General features: G+C 40.3%; 1 protein-coding gene across 2 annotated transcripts in view; it reads left to right on the forward strand.

Moving 5' to 3' along the window:
• Positions 1–16706, forward strand: part of arl15b (ADP-ribosylation factor-like 15b) — an 81960-nt gene that overhangs the window by 37556 nt on the left and 27698 nt on the right. For both annotated transcript variants that reach the window (XM_077019195.1, XM_077019196.1), the window contains exons 2-4: positions 4190–4334; positions 6955–7014; positions 15819–16027. In XM_077019195.1, the coding sequence (XP_076875310.1) occupies positions 4190–4334; positions 6955–7014; positions 15819–16027 (414 nt within the window). The remainder of the gene's footprint in view (positions 1–4189; positions 4335–6954; positions 7015–15818; positions 16028–16706) is intronic.

Raw genomic sequence — 16706 nt, forward strand, 5'->3', positions numbered from 1 at the left:
TAAACTTAATTGAGGTAAATATTTATACATATACTTGAAATGATTGGAAATAATTCGCTTTTTTAAATCACATTATTTAATGGTTGTTTATTTTCAAAACGACCAATCTTAACGTCTTCACATTCTCTCATGTTTCATCCTACAATTACAAGAGGCTCGTATTTGTTAACGTAATAAAAGAGAACTGTTCAGACAGATATTTGTTGTGAAACGAAGTAGTTACAATTTCAGTTACAATTTTACAATTTCTTTAGCCTAAATTCCAGCACTTTTCAAACCTGAAACACAAAGCAACATTAGAATTTGTCAGGTATATGTTCATTCCCCTGTATTTGAGCTTTTTTATACTACTAGGCCTACATATCGTTTCGGACAACACTGCAAAGAATGTGACATGGCAAGATTAAAAGCTTCCGCCGTTCGCGGAGGTTCACGCGAGGTGTGCGGAGTCGCGCGCTACGGTCACTCGTGAAAGTATAAACCTAAATCAAATCAAATTAACGTGCTGCTGTTCAGACACTACATTTCTGTATTTTTATCTTAATTTATCGTGGTTCACATCGATATCGGGATATCCAACAATGTTATCGCACATCGCAATTCTAGTCCATATCGTGCACTCCTAATTCAAACTTAAATTAATATTTCTCATGTTAAATAGTGAAATGCGATTAAAATGCAATTAAATTTGATTAATTAATTACAAAGCTTAATTCGTTAAATTATTTTTTTCGCGTCCCACCTCTAATAAAAATGTCACAAAATCAACATAATTAAACAGACCGTGCAATTATAGATGGCTATAAACATTGTTTAATTAGAACACCATAGGTGAAGGCCTAAAGACGGTTATCCTTGGCTGCTGAGTTTTGCAACATTTCTTCCTCCCTTCTAATTCATTTAACTGGGTAGAATGCATCACTGTCACTATCTTTGCTTGAAGAAGTCAGGGACATTGTATCTGTCAAGCTGGGTGAGGATGGCTTTGTGGCAGAATCTGTGAGAACTGTTTCAATATACAAGTGTGTGAAATTATTATATTATTAATATATACACATGCTTATTAGGGGTGCACGATATGGACTAGAATTGCGATGTGCGATAACATTGTTGGATATCCCGATATCGATGTGAACCACGATAAATTAAGATAAAAATACAGAAATGTAGTGTCTCTCTGAACAGCAGCACGTTAATTTGTTTTGTTTTTTACTGTGTAATGAATCTAGAATAATTCCAAATATTTTGCAGGTTTATTCAACAATAGATTCAATCTAGGTTTATACTTTCACGAGTGAGCGACTCCGCACACCTCGTTAACCTCCGCGAACGGCGGAAGCATTTAATCTTGCCGTGTCACATTCTTTGCAGTGTTGTCCGAAACGATATGTAGGCCTAGTAGTATAAAAAAACACCCCTCAAATACAGGGGAATGAACTTTTACCTGACCAATTTTAATGTTGCTTTGTGTTTCAGGTTTGAAAAGTGCTGGAATTTAGGCTAAAGTACTTGAAAATGCTTGAAATTGTAACTACTTCGTTTCACAACAAATATCTGTCTGACTGAACAATTCTCTTGTATTACGTTAACAAATACGAGCCTCTTGTAATTCCAGGACGAAACATGAGAGAACGTGAAGACGTTAAGATTGGGCGTTTTGAAAATAAATATCATTAAATAATGTGATAAAAAAGCGAATTATTTTGAATCATTTAGAGTATATGTATAAATATTTAATTCAATTAAGTTTAACGTGCTGGGAATTATTGAAATGGACCTTGAAAGTGATGTACAAGTGCTTGAATTCCACCTTGTATAGGTGTATGAACCCTGCAAACATGACTGTTCTCATTGCGCTGAGACGCGGCGCGCGCGAACTTACAAAATTCGAGAGGTGCACGACCTCGTGAATCGACAGCGCGCGAGGCCATTGCACACGGGCGAAGCCACCGCGATTACGTTATTTTCGCCTCCCGGACCCTCGCGCCGCATCAAGTGTAAACCAGGCTTAAACCAAATCGCGTGTCTGATGAGCGTATTCACCTCACTCCAGGGTTGCCAGGTCCTACAAAAATTTTCCGCACAAAATCTGCGAGTGTAAGTTGTCGGCGGGGGGGGGGGGGGTGGCGAGTGTGATATGGAGACAAATTAAGTATTATATCGCGATCGATTCTTAGTGTTGACTTGTTGACTTGCCTACTTACGTCACGTGATCATAGTCTGCAGCGCGAATAGCTCCCTCTATTGCTGGACGAGGATAATGCAATTTGAGTTTGCTGTTATTCAAGGAGTTATCGTGGCTCTTTCGATGTGTTTATCGTGAAACTTCACATCGCGATAACGATAAAAATATGATTAATCGTGCAGCCCTAATGCTTATCATGTAAGAGCAAATCATTTACCATTAGAGTCATCATGGATGACAAAGCAGATGTCCTTTGAGACTGCGAGATCAGCAAACACATTTTGATCCACCTCTGTTTGTCTCATCCGTCACTTTCAACAGTGCATCAAGGGGTATTGAAAATTTCTCTGTCACTAAAATAAATAAAATTGAAAACAAATCACAAAAATTTCCCACAACCGTTTAGCTCAAAGAACCCATAAGTGCACTTTTGTGAAACCCTACCTTCTGTGATAAAATCTTCAAAAGAAGCCTCTGCAATCTTGATGTAATGTGTTTTAAAAAAGGTTAAACCCATATTTCCATCCATATTTCTCACGCCACCTTGTGGTGATATATATTTTTTGGTCTTCCTGTTCAAGCAGACTTTTATCTTTTATTGTCACATTTAAACTAAAAGTGACTCCCAATTGAGGAGAGAGGTGAGCTAATGACGTCTCTATTCCCCAGTATATCTAAAATGAGCATTTCAGAGAAAGCTTAGCAAGACTTTGATCTTAACTTTGATCTTTTATTCCACATTCTAAGCTGTGGAGCATGCTTGTTTCTCACACAGAAAGATACTCAAAAAACAGCAACAAAAGTGTACAGTCTGATATGTTTCTGTGCTTGGAGTACAGTGTGGCCCCAAAGCATTCAAATGAAACATCCATGGCAGGCACCACCGTCTCTAAAAGCTTTGGATTAAAATGCATTTATACTTAATTGCACTCATAGAAATAGAACGTTCATGCTACCTTAAACCAGTGTTCTTAAGGAAATGAAAGAAGTTATGTCCACTAGAGGGCACCCTTTCTCTGTTCAACCATTCCTGCTCATTTTGTAGTCAGAATTTCTCACTCTCTACACACGATCGGCCTGTGCTCAGTATACATCTAATGCGAGACTGCTGTCTCCATGCCTGGAGGGCTGGAGGTTACTCCTCGATATGTACATGTGTAATGTGATGAGTTCTCTCATCCCTATGCCTACACTGTACTATGGTTGGAGAGAAAGAAGAATTGACCATTTGCAAATAAAATCAGTGTCTCTCTCTAGTCTACTCGTTTATTTCAAGTTTTAAATGTTTACTGATTTGTCTTTGGTTAAAACTATTGTAGTTAAAGCAGTGATGTAGCATCCTCCTAGTTCATGTTTCTGGACAGGGCAGGCAGAATTGGGGGACAGGGGTTCTTGGAGAAGAATTGATGCTAAAATACAAAAATGCTTCAACCCCCCAACCCCCACCTCCATATCCTGAGAGCTTTGATTTTGTTTATTATATTACTACATGACATTTGATCTCTTATGCATTATTGGTGTCATGTTGTGATAACAGATGTAGGCCATGTAATATTTTACATCGTCAAGATGTCAAACAAAAACCATTGACAACAACTGAGAGACTACATGCTGAGTTTGTAAGAGATATATTGGGGTCATTATTACAAAATGTTCTGGGAATACTGCCCCTATGAGTTCAGTGGATGCAGGGTAGTGCTGTGAATGATTTTCTTTCCCTTCTTTTGCAGTAACTTTTAGTAAAGCAGATGGCGTAAACTGATTTAAGATGTCTAGGCCTTGTGATGTATTTCAGTTTCTAGAGTGACACACATGCATGAACATGCCGACACACCCACTCTCACTTGTATTGTGTGATGGAGATAAACATTGTTCTACCTGTTTAAGTAGTTAGAGTTAATATGTCCCATACTTCTCTCATCTCTTTTCATGCATTGATTTTTGTATCTGCTTCTTTTCATTCATATATTTTCTGTATGTTAAAAACCCCTCTCTCTCCCCCAGTGTTTTAGAACGCTGTGCTGTAAAGGACCTCCTCCCCCCAGACCAGAGTACGATGTAGTGTGTATTGGACTCACAGGCTCTGGAAAGACAAGTCTGCTCTCCAGACTTTGTAACGAAGCCACAGACAGCATAGTCCCTACCACAGGTCAGTGCGAAACCCCAGACCTCTGCTACACTACAGCAGTCTCTCACACACACACCACACACGTACACACACCTTTGCTACACTACAGCAGCCTCGCACGCACACATACATACATCACACATGCATACACATACCCACCACATACATACATCACACACACCCACCCACATACATCATACAAACGTACACACACCTATTTTTGTGAGATACTAATATGTGGATGCAGGGTAGTGCAGTGAATGATTTTCTTTTCCTTCTTTTGCAGTAACTTTTAGTAAAGCAGATGGCGTAAACAGATTTAAGATATCTAGGCCTTGTGATGTATTTCTGTTTCTAGAGTGTTTTATTGTTTTATTGTATCTTTTTGTGTATCAACACTATATAATTGACTACTAGGATATAACTTGGAGTACTGTGTACAGTTTTTTAGCAGTACAGATTTACTGTCTGAAAATAACTCGGCACAGAGCATTAATGTCCAAAAAGCTGGCAGCACGGTGAACATGTCCAAAATGTGCCCCATTGTGTGATATGATCCTCTCCCATCATAAACTGGCCCGCACGGCAGTTTTCCAACATGATAATGCCACCAAACACACATCCAAGATGACAACTGGCAATTCTGAGGAAACTGAAGGTAAAGGTGATGGATTGGCCAAGTTCTAGGAACTCACCTACTTCTCCTGCACACTCTGTGAATTCTCAGGTCTGACACACTGGAACCCATGCTCCTAGTCAGTGTTACATTCCAGTTCTTTTAAATAGCCGGTGGCATGGCTCTCAAAATCTAAATAAAAATGTAATCAGACGAAAAAATATTAGTACAAAATATACGTCAAACAAAAAACTTGTTGCAAGGATCAATTCTTAGGCAGTTACTGTTCAACCTATATATGCTTCTGTTACCACATATCATTAACAAACATGGTATTAGTTATCATCAATATGCAGATGACACTCAACTTTATATTTCTCTAGAACCTAAAGCCCTAAAATCAATTTGCTCACTGTTTGACTGCATAGATGATATACAGACATTGATGTCTGACAATTTTCTACAATTAAATAAAGAGAAGTCAGAGGTTCTTGTTCTTGGTAGTGATTCACAAAGCAATGATGTCCAGACTTATTTAAATCAAATGAATCTGAATGCCAAACATTGTGTTAGGAACCTGGGTGTCACCTTTGAAAATGAGCTCAGCTTCAAATCACACATAATGACTACATGCATGACAGCTTATTTTCACCTTCAAAACATCGCTAAGGTCCGAGATATGCTCTCTCCTGCTCACAGTTTAAAACTTGTCCATGCATTTATCACGTCAAGGCTAGATTATTGTAACACTGTTCTATCTGCTCTTTCAGAGAGCTCTATGGCTGGAAACATACTTGCTGTTTGCCCATGCGTTCACGTAGACAACGTTTGCGTACGCGTCACGTTAACTATTGGAGGACGTGCAAGACCTACGCGCCAAACCGACGCAGGATACGCGAAGCAGCCATGATGCGAACGCGTAGTTAACAGCAAGTATATCTTGGCCTTTAGTCTCACCTACAGTGAGTTCAGTACGCTGCTGCAAGGGCAGGAAAAAGAGATATCATTTTACACCTGCACTCCACTCCTTGCACTGGTTACCTGTCAACTTTAGAATAGATTTTAAGGTTCTAATTATGGTTTTTAAATGTCTTCATGGTCTTGCTCCTCTTTACCTCAGTGAAATGGTTAGATATGTTCCAATCAGGTCTCTCAGGTCTTCAAACAGTAATCTACTGGTGATTTCAAAAAGCTGATTAAAGATTGGCGAGGGTGCTTTTAGCCACTATGGCCCAAAGCTCTGGAACTCTCTTCCTGAAGAGCTCAGAGGCATTTCATCCCTGCACAGCTTCAAGAAGAATCTCAAAACCTTCCTGTTTAGATCTGCTTTTAGTTAAGAAACTCTAACTCTGTTCCATCTTATTTACTTTATTAGATTATTTTATTGTGTTTGTTTCCTTTTTATCTTTAATTTCTTTTAATATTTTATTTTTGTCTTCTTATCTTTGCTTCCTTTTAATGTTTCTTTTTTTATTCTGTAAAACATTTTGAGATGCATGTATGTAGGGTGCTATACAAATAAAGATTATTATTATTATTATTATTATTATTATTAATAACATCCACCATCTGCGTGATGTCATCATGGAGAAGTGGAAGAGGATTCCAGGTGCAACCCGTGCAGCTCTGGTGAACTTTATGTCCATGAACGTTAAGGTAGTGCTAGATAATGGTGGGCACACAAAACATAGAAACTGGGCACAGTTTGGACATGTTCACTGTGAGGTGTACTCACTTTGGTTGCCAGATATCTAAGAGAGAGAGTGAGCATGCAAGCAATAATTTAACAATATATTTAAGTGCATTATACAATCATTATACAGTACATCACTATCATTTGTAATCATAATATACCATACCACTTTTTCTGGCTTTAATGCTGAATAAAAGAAAAAATATATTTTTAAATAATAATAAAATAGAAAGGTAATTTGATAAATATCAGATGTATAACTTTTAAAGAGTAGCTAAAGGATTTCTTTTTATTGTTGACCTTGAATAATTCTGCTCTTGTTTCAAACGCAGGTTTTAGCATCAAAGCAGTGCCTTTCCAGAACGCCATACTGAACGTCAAGGAATTGGGTGGTAAGCGTTTCGTCTGTGGGTTATAGCATCCTTGCTTTGCTGTGTAAGTCTTTGTAATAGCAGGTTATGTGCTAATATAAGCCTGATGTCATAAAACCTATAAGACACGTAAGAGTTAATGTTATAATACTTACAGTACTGCACAAAAATTTAAAGCTACACAAAAGTTTAATCCATGTATAAGATTAATCCAAAATGTATATAATCCATGGCATAAGAGATAATACACTAATGTAAACTAATCTTAATAAAGTGTGTTCATGTGAGTGTTCCATGTTCCATTCTTGTCCATCACGCACATTTATTTTATTTCTGTGCTGCTTCTCTAACGTGACTTTGGGTCTGTAAAAGGCAATATATAAATGAAACAAATACCACTCATCAAATTACCCTCCTATACCACATTACCAAGATGTAAGATGCAAATGTTAGTTACCCAGGACTGTAGGTGCTGGATGTATTGTAGGGACTTTCAGCTTCCCTTTGTCGAACTGTTAAAGGAAGTTTTTCCAATGTCTCTGGCATGCTGCTTGCATCTGAGCATGCAACCACACTGTCGGCCTTTTCATGCTAGTGTTATGGAGTAAAGAATCAGAGGTAGAGATGAAAAGATTAGCAGTATGGATGGATAGAGTGGAAGCCTTGCTCAATCAGTCCATGTCTCCCTCACCCTCTCCCTCACTGCAGTCATATCTCCCTCTTCCCTCAACACACCTTCCATCATTTACTGCAGCATCCTCCTCCTCCTCCACCCCGATCTTATCACAGACTCCCTCACACATCACTGCAGACCAGGTGAGGGGTCAACTGAGGAAACTTCACTCTAGGAAAGCAGCAGGCCAGGACGAGGTGTGTCCACGTCTACTAAAGACCTGCGCTGTGGAACTGGGTGAACCACTTCAATGTCTTCAACCTCAGCTTACAACTGGGGAGAGTGCCTACTCTCTGGACGACTTCATGTATAGTTCCAGTGCCCAAAAAGAACCGGCCCAGTGAGTTGAATGACTTCCGACCAGTGGCACTCACGTCACACCTTATGAAGACCTTTGAGTGGCTCTTCCTCTGTCTCCTCAGACCACAGGTTCAACATGCTCATGACTGTCTACAGTTTGCGTACCGGCCAGGTGTTGGTGTGGAAGATGCCATCCTCTACATTCTACACCGAGCCCACTCACACCTGGATAAGGGAAAAGGCACTGTGAGGATCCTCTTCTTTGATTTCTCGAGTGCCTTCAACACCACCCAGCCCCTTATGCTTCAGGACAAACTGAACAGGATGCAAGTGGACCCCTGCCTGGTCACATGGATTTACAGCTACCTTACTGACAGGCCACAGTACTGAAGGACATCATGTCTGACACTGATCAGCAGCATTGGAGCTCCACAGGGCACATTGCTGGCCCCTTTTCTTTTCACCCTGTATGCCACGGACTTCTGCTACAACTCAGAGTTGTCATATTCAGAGGTTTGCCCATGACACAGCTATTGTGGGTAGGGCTGCCATGATTAGTCGACTAGTCACGACTATGTCGACTACTAAAATAGTCGACGACTAATTTTACTGCTGCGACAGTTTCCACTGCTGCGTCTGCGTTTCTGTCCTTGACGCACATGCGCAGTAGTGGAAACCGGGGTAGACAGTTGACGACATCTCAGGACGTTATACAGACAGGTTCTGGTATCGTGGCTACCCGGATACGGAACTCAAAAGTGCGGGATCATTTTCCGTAGTCGGGTTCCGAAACGCGTGCAATATCTGCAAGGCAGAACTTGCCTTCCACGGCAGCACAACCGCGATGTACGAGCATGTACCTGAAGCATGTACCTGAAGCATGTTGTGGCTAATTGTGACAACAATGATGAATAGGGACCGTCATCTCTGTAATCTAAATTGCTAGTTAGCTGCTAAAGTTACCATAAACAGAGCGTTAACTTAGAACTTACTTATCGCAGGGTTGCCAACTTTTCAAGATCACTTGGAGTGAGATTTGATCTTTGGGGGGGGGGGGGTAAAATGGACACAAATTAAGTATTATATAGCGATCGATTGCCAGTGGTTATCGCCAGAGCGAACTAGTAACTCATTGAATCATAGATGTGGATCAGAGGTAAATAAACTAGATTTTTTTTCGGCGTGAGAAATCGGGTGTGTGAGAGTGTGAAGACGGTCAAATGCGTGTGTCTCACTCTCAATGCGTGAGAGTTGGCAACCCTGCTTATCGCTGTAGCTGTAAAAGTTAACATTAGAGATGGCGATTTGTTTCATTTGCCTTAGCACGGATTCGTGTATTTTCTGTAACGTCAGTGAGACCAAAACTTTATTTTTGTGAATAACTCCTTAGTTTCAGGTCCCTACCTAATTTGATTTAAATGTAGCGAAGTTTGATGCCAGAGACTAATGAAAGAAAGAAAAACCTAAAAAAAAATTCTTTATTAATGTAGGCCTATTTATTTTTGTGTTTTTTAAGGCAGTGCCTTATCCTTATTTTAATAATTGTTTGTTGCAACAAGCTGCATATTTCATTAAAGGTTTAATGAACTATGATCTTAATTGTTTTTATTTTTAGTTATAGCTGAAATCTAATGATGGTTATATAATAGCAGTTGCATTCGAGTGTATGTTTTATATTCAATTAACGTACAATCCGACTAGTCGACTAATCGTAAAAATTAATCGGTGATTAGTCGACTATTAAAATAATCGTTTGTGGCAGCCCTAATTGTGGGGTGTATCAGGGATGATCAAGAGGAGGAGTACAGGAGCCTGGTGAGGGACTTCACTGTCTGGTGCAACAGCAGTCACCTGCAGCTCAACTAGTCAAAGACCAAGGAGCTGGTCATTGACTTTGAGAAGTCCAGACCAAAGTCACAACCAGTTCAAATAGAGGGTGTTGAGGTGGAGACTGTGGACTCCTACAAGTACCTCGGGCTGTGGCTGGACAGCACGCTGGACTGGTCCTGCAACCACGACCACCTGTACTGGAAGGGACAGAGCAGGCTGTACTTTCTGAGGAGGCTGCGATCATTCGGTATCTGCCAGAATCTCCTGTGGACGATGCCATCATCAGCAACCAGAGGAGTGTGTTCAGTGACCGACTGCTCCTTCCCAAGTGCAGGACCAACAGGTTTAAAACTCCTTTGTCCTTCATGCCATTGGACTGTACAACTCCTCTTTGCAGGGGAGGATGGGTCACAGGAAAACGGACTGATCAAACACTAACCCGACTACATACAATAACTTTTAAAGGCTCATTAAAACATTACCAGTGCAATAATATTTTAAACAGAGTGCAATAATTATGTGCAATACCTCTTTGGCTGTATATTCAATTGTTTTTTTATTATTTATTACTATTAGTACTAGTTTAATCTTTTTAATCTGTATATATCCACTCTTTTTTCTATTTTCTATTACTGTTAGGATGCTGCTGGAATATTTATTGATCCCTTTGGGAGGTTTCCCTCAGGGAAATTAAGATCTATCTGTCTGTCTGTGTCTCTGTCTCTCTCTCTCTCTCTCTCTCTGGATTCTTTTAACCTTGTGCAGTGTTTTACCAGCCCAACTCATAACTATGGTCATATTCTTTATCTTGTTTTATCATAAGGTTATTCCATTATTAAGTTGGAAATTGATGACTTTGGTTTTTCCAATCATAAATCATTTTAAATCAGTAATTTTAAATGTCATTGCCTGAGAAAGGCACTGGTACTACAACTGAGTTATTGTTATCGCCAGTTGTCACACCACTAGTCTCTCTTCTAAAGCTCATCATGGTACAGTGGACTGTGCCTAGTTCACTTTCTCAAGAGTACTGAGGTTTATTCGCTGCCTTTGATGCCACCAGTTCTTCTATTCTTCACTCTATTCTTAAAACTAGACATGCTAGGGTTAAATCTCTGGCCTGGTTAGATACTCATGCTCTTAGAAGAGAGTGTTGGAAAGCAAAGCATAAATGGATGAAAAATAAACTTCCTATAGTTTCCTATAAAATTTTAAAAGATCACTATTTGCTTTCCAGAAAGCAGCTAGAACAGTTAGGGAAAGCTTTTTTGCTTTCAGATATTTTAATAAACCCAGGGTAGTAGTGCTCTGAATCCACCAGTTTATTTTCCAAATGAGTCCCCTAAAATCTGTGAGGAATATTAGTCAATCTGCCTCACACTTTCGTAGACTCCCCCTTATATTCTGAATTTGTGGACAGTTTATATTCTTTTGATTCCAACTCCCTCTCCTGTCTTAGATCAATGTTCTCATGTGAAGCCTACGACCTCCTGGTGACGTTTTGCCCACTAAAAGAAGTGTTTGATATAATAAGACCATAGCCCACTATTATAATTAATTCTTCTCTATCCTCTGGCATTGTTCGTACCTGTTTTAAAGCATGTCGCTGTCTAATAATATTGATGCTACTGTTCTCAATTACTTGAGTACAATTTGACCAAAAACGCTTTCAACGAAGCATTTTTGAATGCTTTCAATCAGGGTTTAAACCCTTCCACAGTACAAAATCAGGCATCCTAAGGGGGACCAATGACATGTTGCTTGCTGTAGCCACAGGAATGGGAGCCATTCTGGTCTTGTTGGAACTTACAGTTGCTTTTGACACTGTTGACCAAAACCTATTCAGCATCTTGACCATATGGTTGCAGTATTGACTGGTTTAAATAATCTGTGATAGTTACATTTCTGTGCATGTTGGTTAATTCAGTTATTCTACCATTAATTGCAGAGTTCTCCCGGTGGGCTGTCGGTTCATGTGAAGCCCCAAGTAAAGAATCCTGACCTCAGGTTTGACAACCAAATTAACTCTGTTGTTAGGAGCTCCTTTTATCAGTTGGGATCAGCTACCAAGATCAAGGCATTTCTATCATCTTAGGGCCTGGAAATGGTGATTCATGCTTTTGTTACATCTCACTAAGTCTACAGCAGCAGCTTGTATATGAGTGTCAGCAAGTCCTCAATAGCCATATGAAGTTAGTGCAGAATGCGGCAGCTAGGGTTAGCTGTCTAACCCTACAAATCGTTGTCTTACCAGCACAAAAAAGAAACCACATTTACCCCTATTTCACATTTACCCCAATCCACATTTACCCATTTTCCCCTATTCCACATATACCTATGTTCCACATTTACCACTATTCCCCTATTCCACATTTACCCCTACTCCCCAATTCCACATTTACAGCACTTTGGTAAAAATGTGCTTTAGAAATACATTTTATAAATAAATAAGAGAAATGGGAGAAATAAAAGATTTAAAATGTATGTAGCAGTCCATTTGGAATTGACAAATCCCCTATTTTTTATAATGGAAATAAAAATATATAGTATTACAGCTCCTTTTACGTTCATTCACCATTCAAATGATCGGAATCAGTTGTCCCAATCACTTCCGTGGCCACAGGTGTATAAAATTAAGCACATAGGCATGCAGACTGTTTTTTTTTTTTTTTACAAACATTTCTGAAAGAATGGGTCGCTCTCAAGAGCTCAGTGAAATGCTGGGTCAGCGGATACCGAAGCGCATAGTGCGAAGAGGTTGCCAGCTTTCTGCAGAGTCAATCGCTACAGACATCAAAACTTCATGTGGCCTTCAGATTAGCTCAAGAACAGTGTGCAGAGAGCTTCATGGAATGGGTTTCCACATCACTAAGTGTAAAGCATTGGATATAGTGGTGTAAAGCACGCCACCACTAGACTCTAGAGCAGTGGAAGTGCGTTCTCTTGAGTGACGAATTGCGCTTCTCCATCTGGCAATCTGATGGACGAATCTGGGTTGCCAGGAGAACGGTACTTGTCTGATTGCATTGTATCCAAGTGTAAAGTATGGTAGCGAGGGGATTATGGTGTGGGGTTGTTTTTTAGGAGCTGGCCTTGGTCCCTTTGTTCCAGTGAAAGGAACTCTGAATGCTTCAGCATACCAAGACATTTTGGACAATTCCATGCAGTTTGGAGCTGGCTCTTCCAACATGACTGTGCACCAGTGCACAAAGCAAGAAGACATGAATGGCAGAGTCTGGTGAGGATGAACTTGATTGGCCTGCACAGAATCCTGACCTCAACCCTATAGAACACCTTTGGGATGAATTAGAGCAGAGACCCAGGCCTTCTCGTCTAACATCAGTATGTGACCTCACAAATGTGCTTCTGGAAGAATGGTCAAAAATCCCCATAAACACACTCCTGAACCTTGTGTACAGCCTTGCCAGAAGAGTTGAAGCTGTTCTAGCTGCAAAGGGTGGACCAACGTCATATTGAACCCTATGGATTAGGAATGGGATGTCACTTATGAAGACTGTGTGCCACCTGCTGCCACTGCCCCGTACAGTGGTTTATTACTGGAGGCAGTGCAGGACCATGATGTTCACTCTATCCCGTTTTCTCTTTACCACCGTCAGTTCTGCCTGTCGTCTGCAAGGACCCTATTTTGTTGGACTGGCCCACATTTGGGGGAGGATGGGAAACAGGAGGGGATGGTGGGGGTGGCATCTAACAAAGCAGACCGCCGTCTGTGCACGTTTCCCGTTAGCGCCATGATGATGACGCCCTGTATGATTCGTGGGAATTGACAGGCTGGCTCATTGAAGACGCGCCACATGCTCGTGTTTGCTGTCTCTGAAATGGCCATCTGAAAACACTTAGCTCACACTCCCGCACACTTTCTGCTTCATGGGACCCTGGCCATCATTTAATGATTTCTGTGGCAATGTGTTTTTCTTGTATTAGCTCAAGATTGTAATGTTCTAGCCAATCAGTGATGGATGGTGTTTTTTCCCTTTATTGCTCCTGGCTTAAAGCATATGTTTGTTTAAACATGGAGCACACCGTTCTCTTGATGACTGCCCGTCTCCCTGGCATTTTACAGCTGTGCTTGAGTTTCAGTTGTCACCAATAGATGGTGACGTTGAGTAGAGCCTATGGTGGACTGTTTTATGGCAGTGATGGGAAGATTAAACACATGGTTTAACTCTGCTTATCTAATAACTGCTGCTGTGTCTGTGGATGGGGTTGACCATGTTTGGAATCGGCTGTGTGAATAGTGTGTGAGTTGTATGTGAGTGTATGACGTTTCAAGGAAATATGTCATCAGCTGTCTGCCAACCGCTTTTCAGACAAGTCTGTCCAAAAGAAGGAACCGTCATGTTCTCTGGAAACGAAGTTTACTTCATGTTTAGGAATTCTGCACCTACTGTCACAGCTTATAGCAGGATTTTGTTTGTTTAACTACAGTGGGTGAATTGGAATAAACAGAGCCAAGCTTTTGATTTTTTTTAAAACACCAAAGAATGTTGAACTTTAGTGTGTGTGTGTGTGTGTGTGTGTGTATGTGTGTATATACACTGCTCAAAAAAAATAAATGGAACACTTAAACAACACAATGTAACTCCAAGTCATCCACACTTCGTGTTAAGATAGGAAGCAACACTGATTGTGAATCAATTTCATCTGCTCTTGTGCAAATGGAACAGACAACAGGTAGAAATGAGAGATTTCCAACTGATTTCAAAGATTTTTATTAATTGAGATCTAGGATGTGTTATTTTAGTGTTCCCTTTATTTTTTTGAGCAGTGTGTATAATATATATATATGTATGTATGTAATGTTGCTTCCTAAGACTCGCAGACAATCTTCGTGACATCATTATTTGGATTTTATTTTATTTACTTTGTTTGTCAAAACACTACATACAATCCAAAAGGTCGGAGAAGCTGTAGTTAGAAAACAATTTAAAAGCTCCGTGGGAAGTTCCTCATTCCTGATTATCTAGCATCCATCCACTGATCCACTGTACATTTTGCTGTTTTACACAGGTCCCAGCACAGCTAATTCAACTCATCATCTCATTTATGAATAAATGTTTAATTCGGTTAAAGTGGTGGTTATTAGTGCATGGTAACTACAGAGAAGGTACCATAGTGGGAACTATGGGAGAGACCTAATTAGATCATTTATATTACGGCATGTAAATTACTGCATGCAAAATTGCTACCGATTTGTATTCACTGTTAGTTGCATTAAGCATAAATCAGTGAAACACTGAATGCCAGTGTGCAAAGATTTTGTGTGGTTAGCTGTCACTTTGGAATTAGTGCAACATGCTCTGATTGTGAGTGTGTCAGACAGGTGGGCGATGGAGGCCTGTTTAAGCCAAGTCTCTTTAGGGTGTGGGTTCCCCCCTCAGTGTCTCGTGCTAACCAAAGCCATGCTTTGTCTGTGTATCATGGTGGCCGCATATTTTTGTGCCCCTCAAAATTGCTCTGCAAATGGGAAACCATATGTTGACTGTAAAAGTGGATCCATTTGAACTGTGCTGTAGACTGGCCATCACAAGAAAACCTTTTAATATGCTCTTGGGGTCGACTTAAAAGACGATGCTGCAGCCATGAGCATCTTGTTCCGTGGAACCCTTTCCCCATACACAGGCCCCCTGAACAGACACACAATTTGGCATGCCAATTTGAAGTCATAAAAATGCATACTACAGTGATCCACAATGGTTTTCTGAAAGGAGGCTGGGGGTCCTCTCCCGATATATTCCAGCCATGCTCAAACTGGAGCAATGTTGAAATTCTCTCCCCTGCTTCAGCTGCCAAAATATTTTTGTTAAGCTTGTTAGCATTAGAACAGTTTTTTAAAGATTATTTTCTCCCTAGATGCGGTACAATTTGATTTACACTCACAAAAAGATGGGGTGAGTGAGTAGGAGTTTTATCCTCAGCTGTCTGGCAAAGGTTGTTTTTGGTCGTTCTAAGTTGCAGAGATTGTATGGGAGTGAATGTGTATGTTCTCCCTGACTTGCAGGAGCGGACTCCATTAAGAAATACTGGAGCCGGTATTACCAGGGCTCTCAGGGTGTGGTGTTTGTGCTGGACAGTGCCTCATCGGACGAGGACCTGGAGGTGGCTCGGACACAGCTCCACTCAGCCCTGCAACACCCACAGCTCTGCACACTACCCTTCCTCATACTCGCCAACCACCAGGACAAACCTGCCGCCCGCTCTGTGCAAGAGGTAACTGACCAAACCCTCAGAACCCTGGGTTCATCTTTATCCTTAATGGCAGTGTTGGACATCACACACACTCACAGAGAGATAGCCCTGTGCAAAAGTCTTGAGTTGCCATTACAATTGTTGTTTTATTAATGGTATAATGATGTATAATCTAAAACAGTTTAAAATGGATAAAACAAATCTTGTAGACGACACTGGATATATAGATGTATCTATATATATCTGTAGACTATAAGTGCTTAGTGTAATCCCCCTTACACACTACACAATAGCAGTATCCTGGCTTTCTTAAACCTGAATAGAATGGAGGCACAAGATTTCATCACATATCTTATTGGTGGCCTAAGACCGTCACACAATACTGTATATATATTTAAGTGCACACACATGCATATATAATTGTGTCCATGGGCACAGAACAGGTCGCATCACTATTACGACCTGTTGTCAGAAATACGGTCAGAAAATATTGTAGATATTTTAATAATTTACATATATTTGCCATTTAATTTTCCATACAACACAAATATCCTGTCAAAATGAAAACTATTTTTCACGATATAGCCGATATAGGTGTGTGTTTGTCATCTCCGTCCATATACTATATACTACTATACTATATACTACTCATGGTGTACTTCCATGAGTATGTTTATCAGTCTCACCTGTGGCTCTTGTC

The sequence above is a fragment of the Brachyhypopomus gauderio genome, chromosome 10 (genome assembly GCF_052324685.1).
Source record: "Brachyhypopomus gauderio isolate BG-103 chromosome 10, BGAUD_0.2, whole genome shotgun sequence".
In the NCBI taxonomy this organism is placed as follows: domain Eukaryota; kingdom Metazoa; phylum Chordata; class Actinopteri; order Gymnotiformes; family Hypopomidae; genus Brachyhypopomus; species Brachyhypopomus gauderio.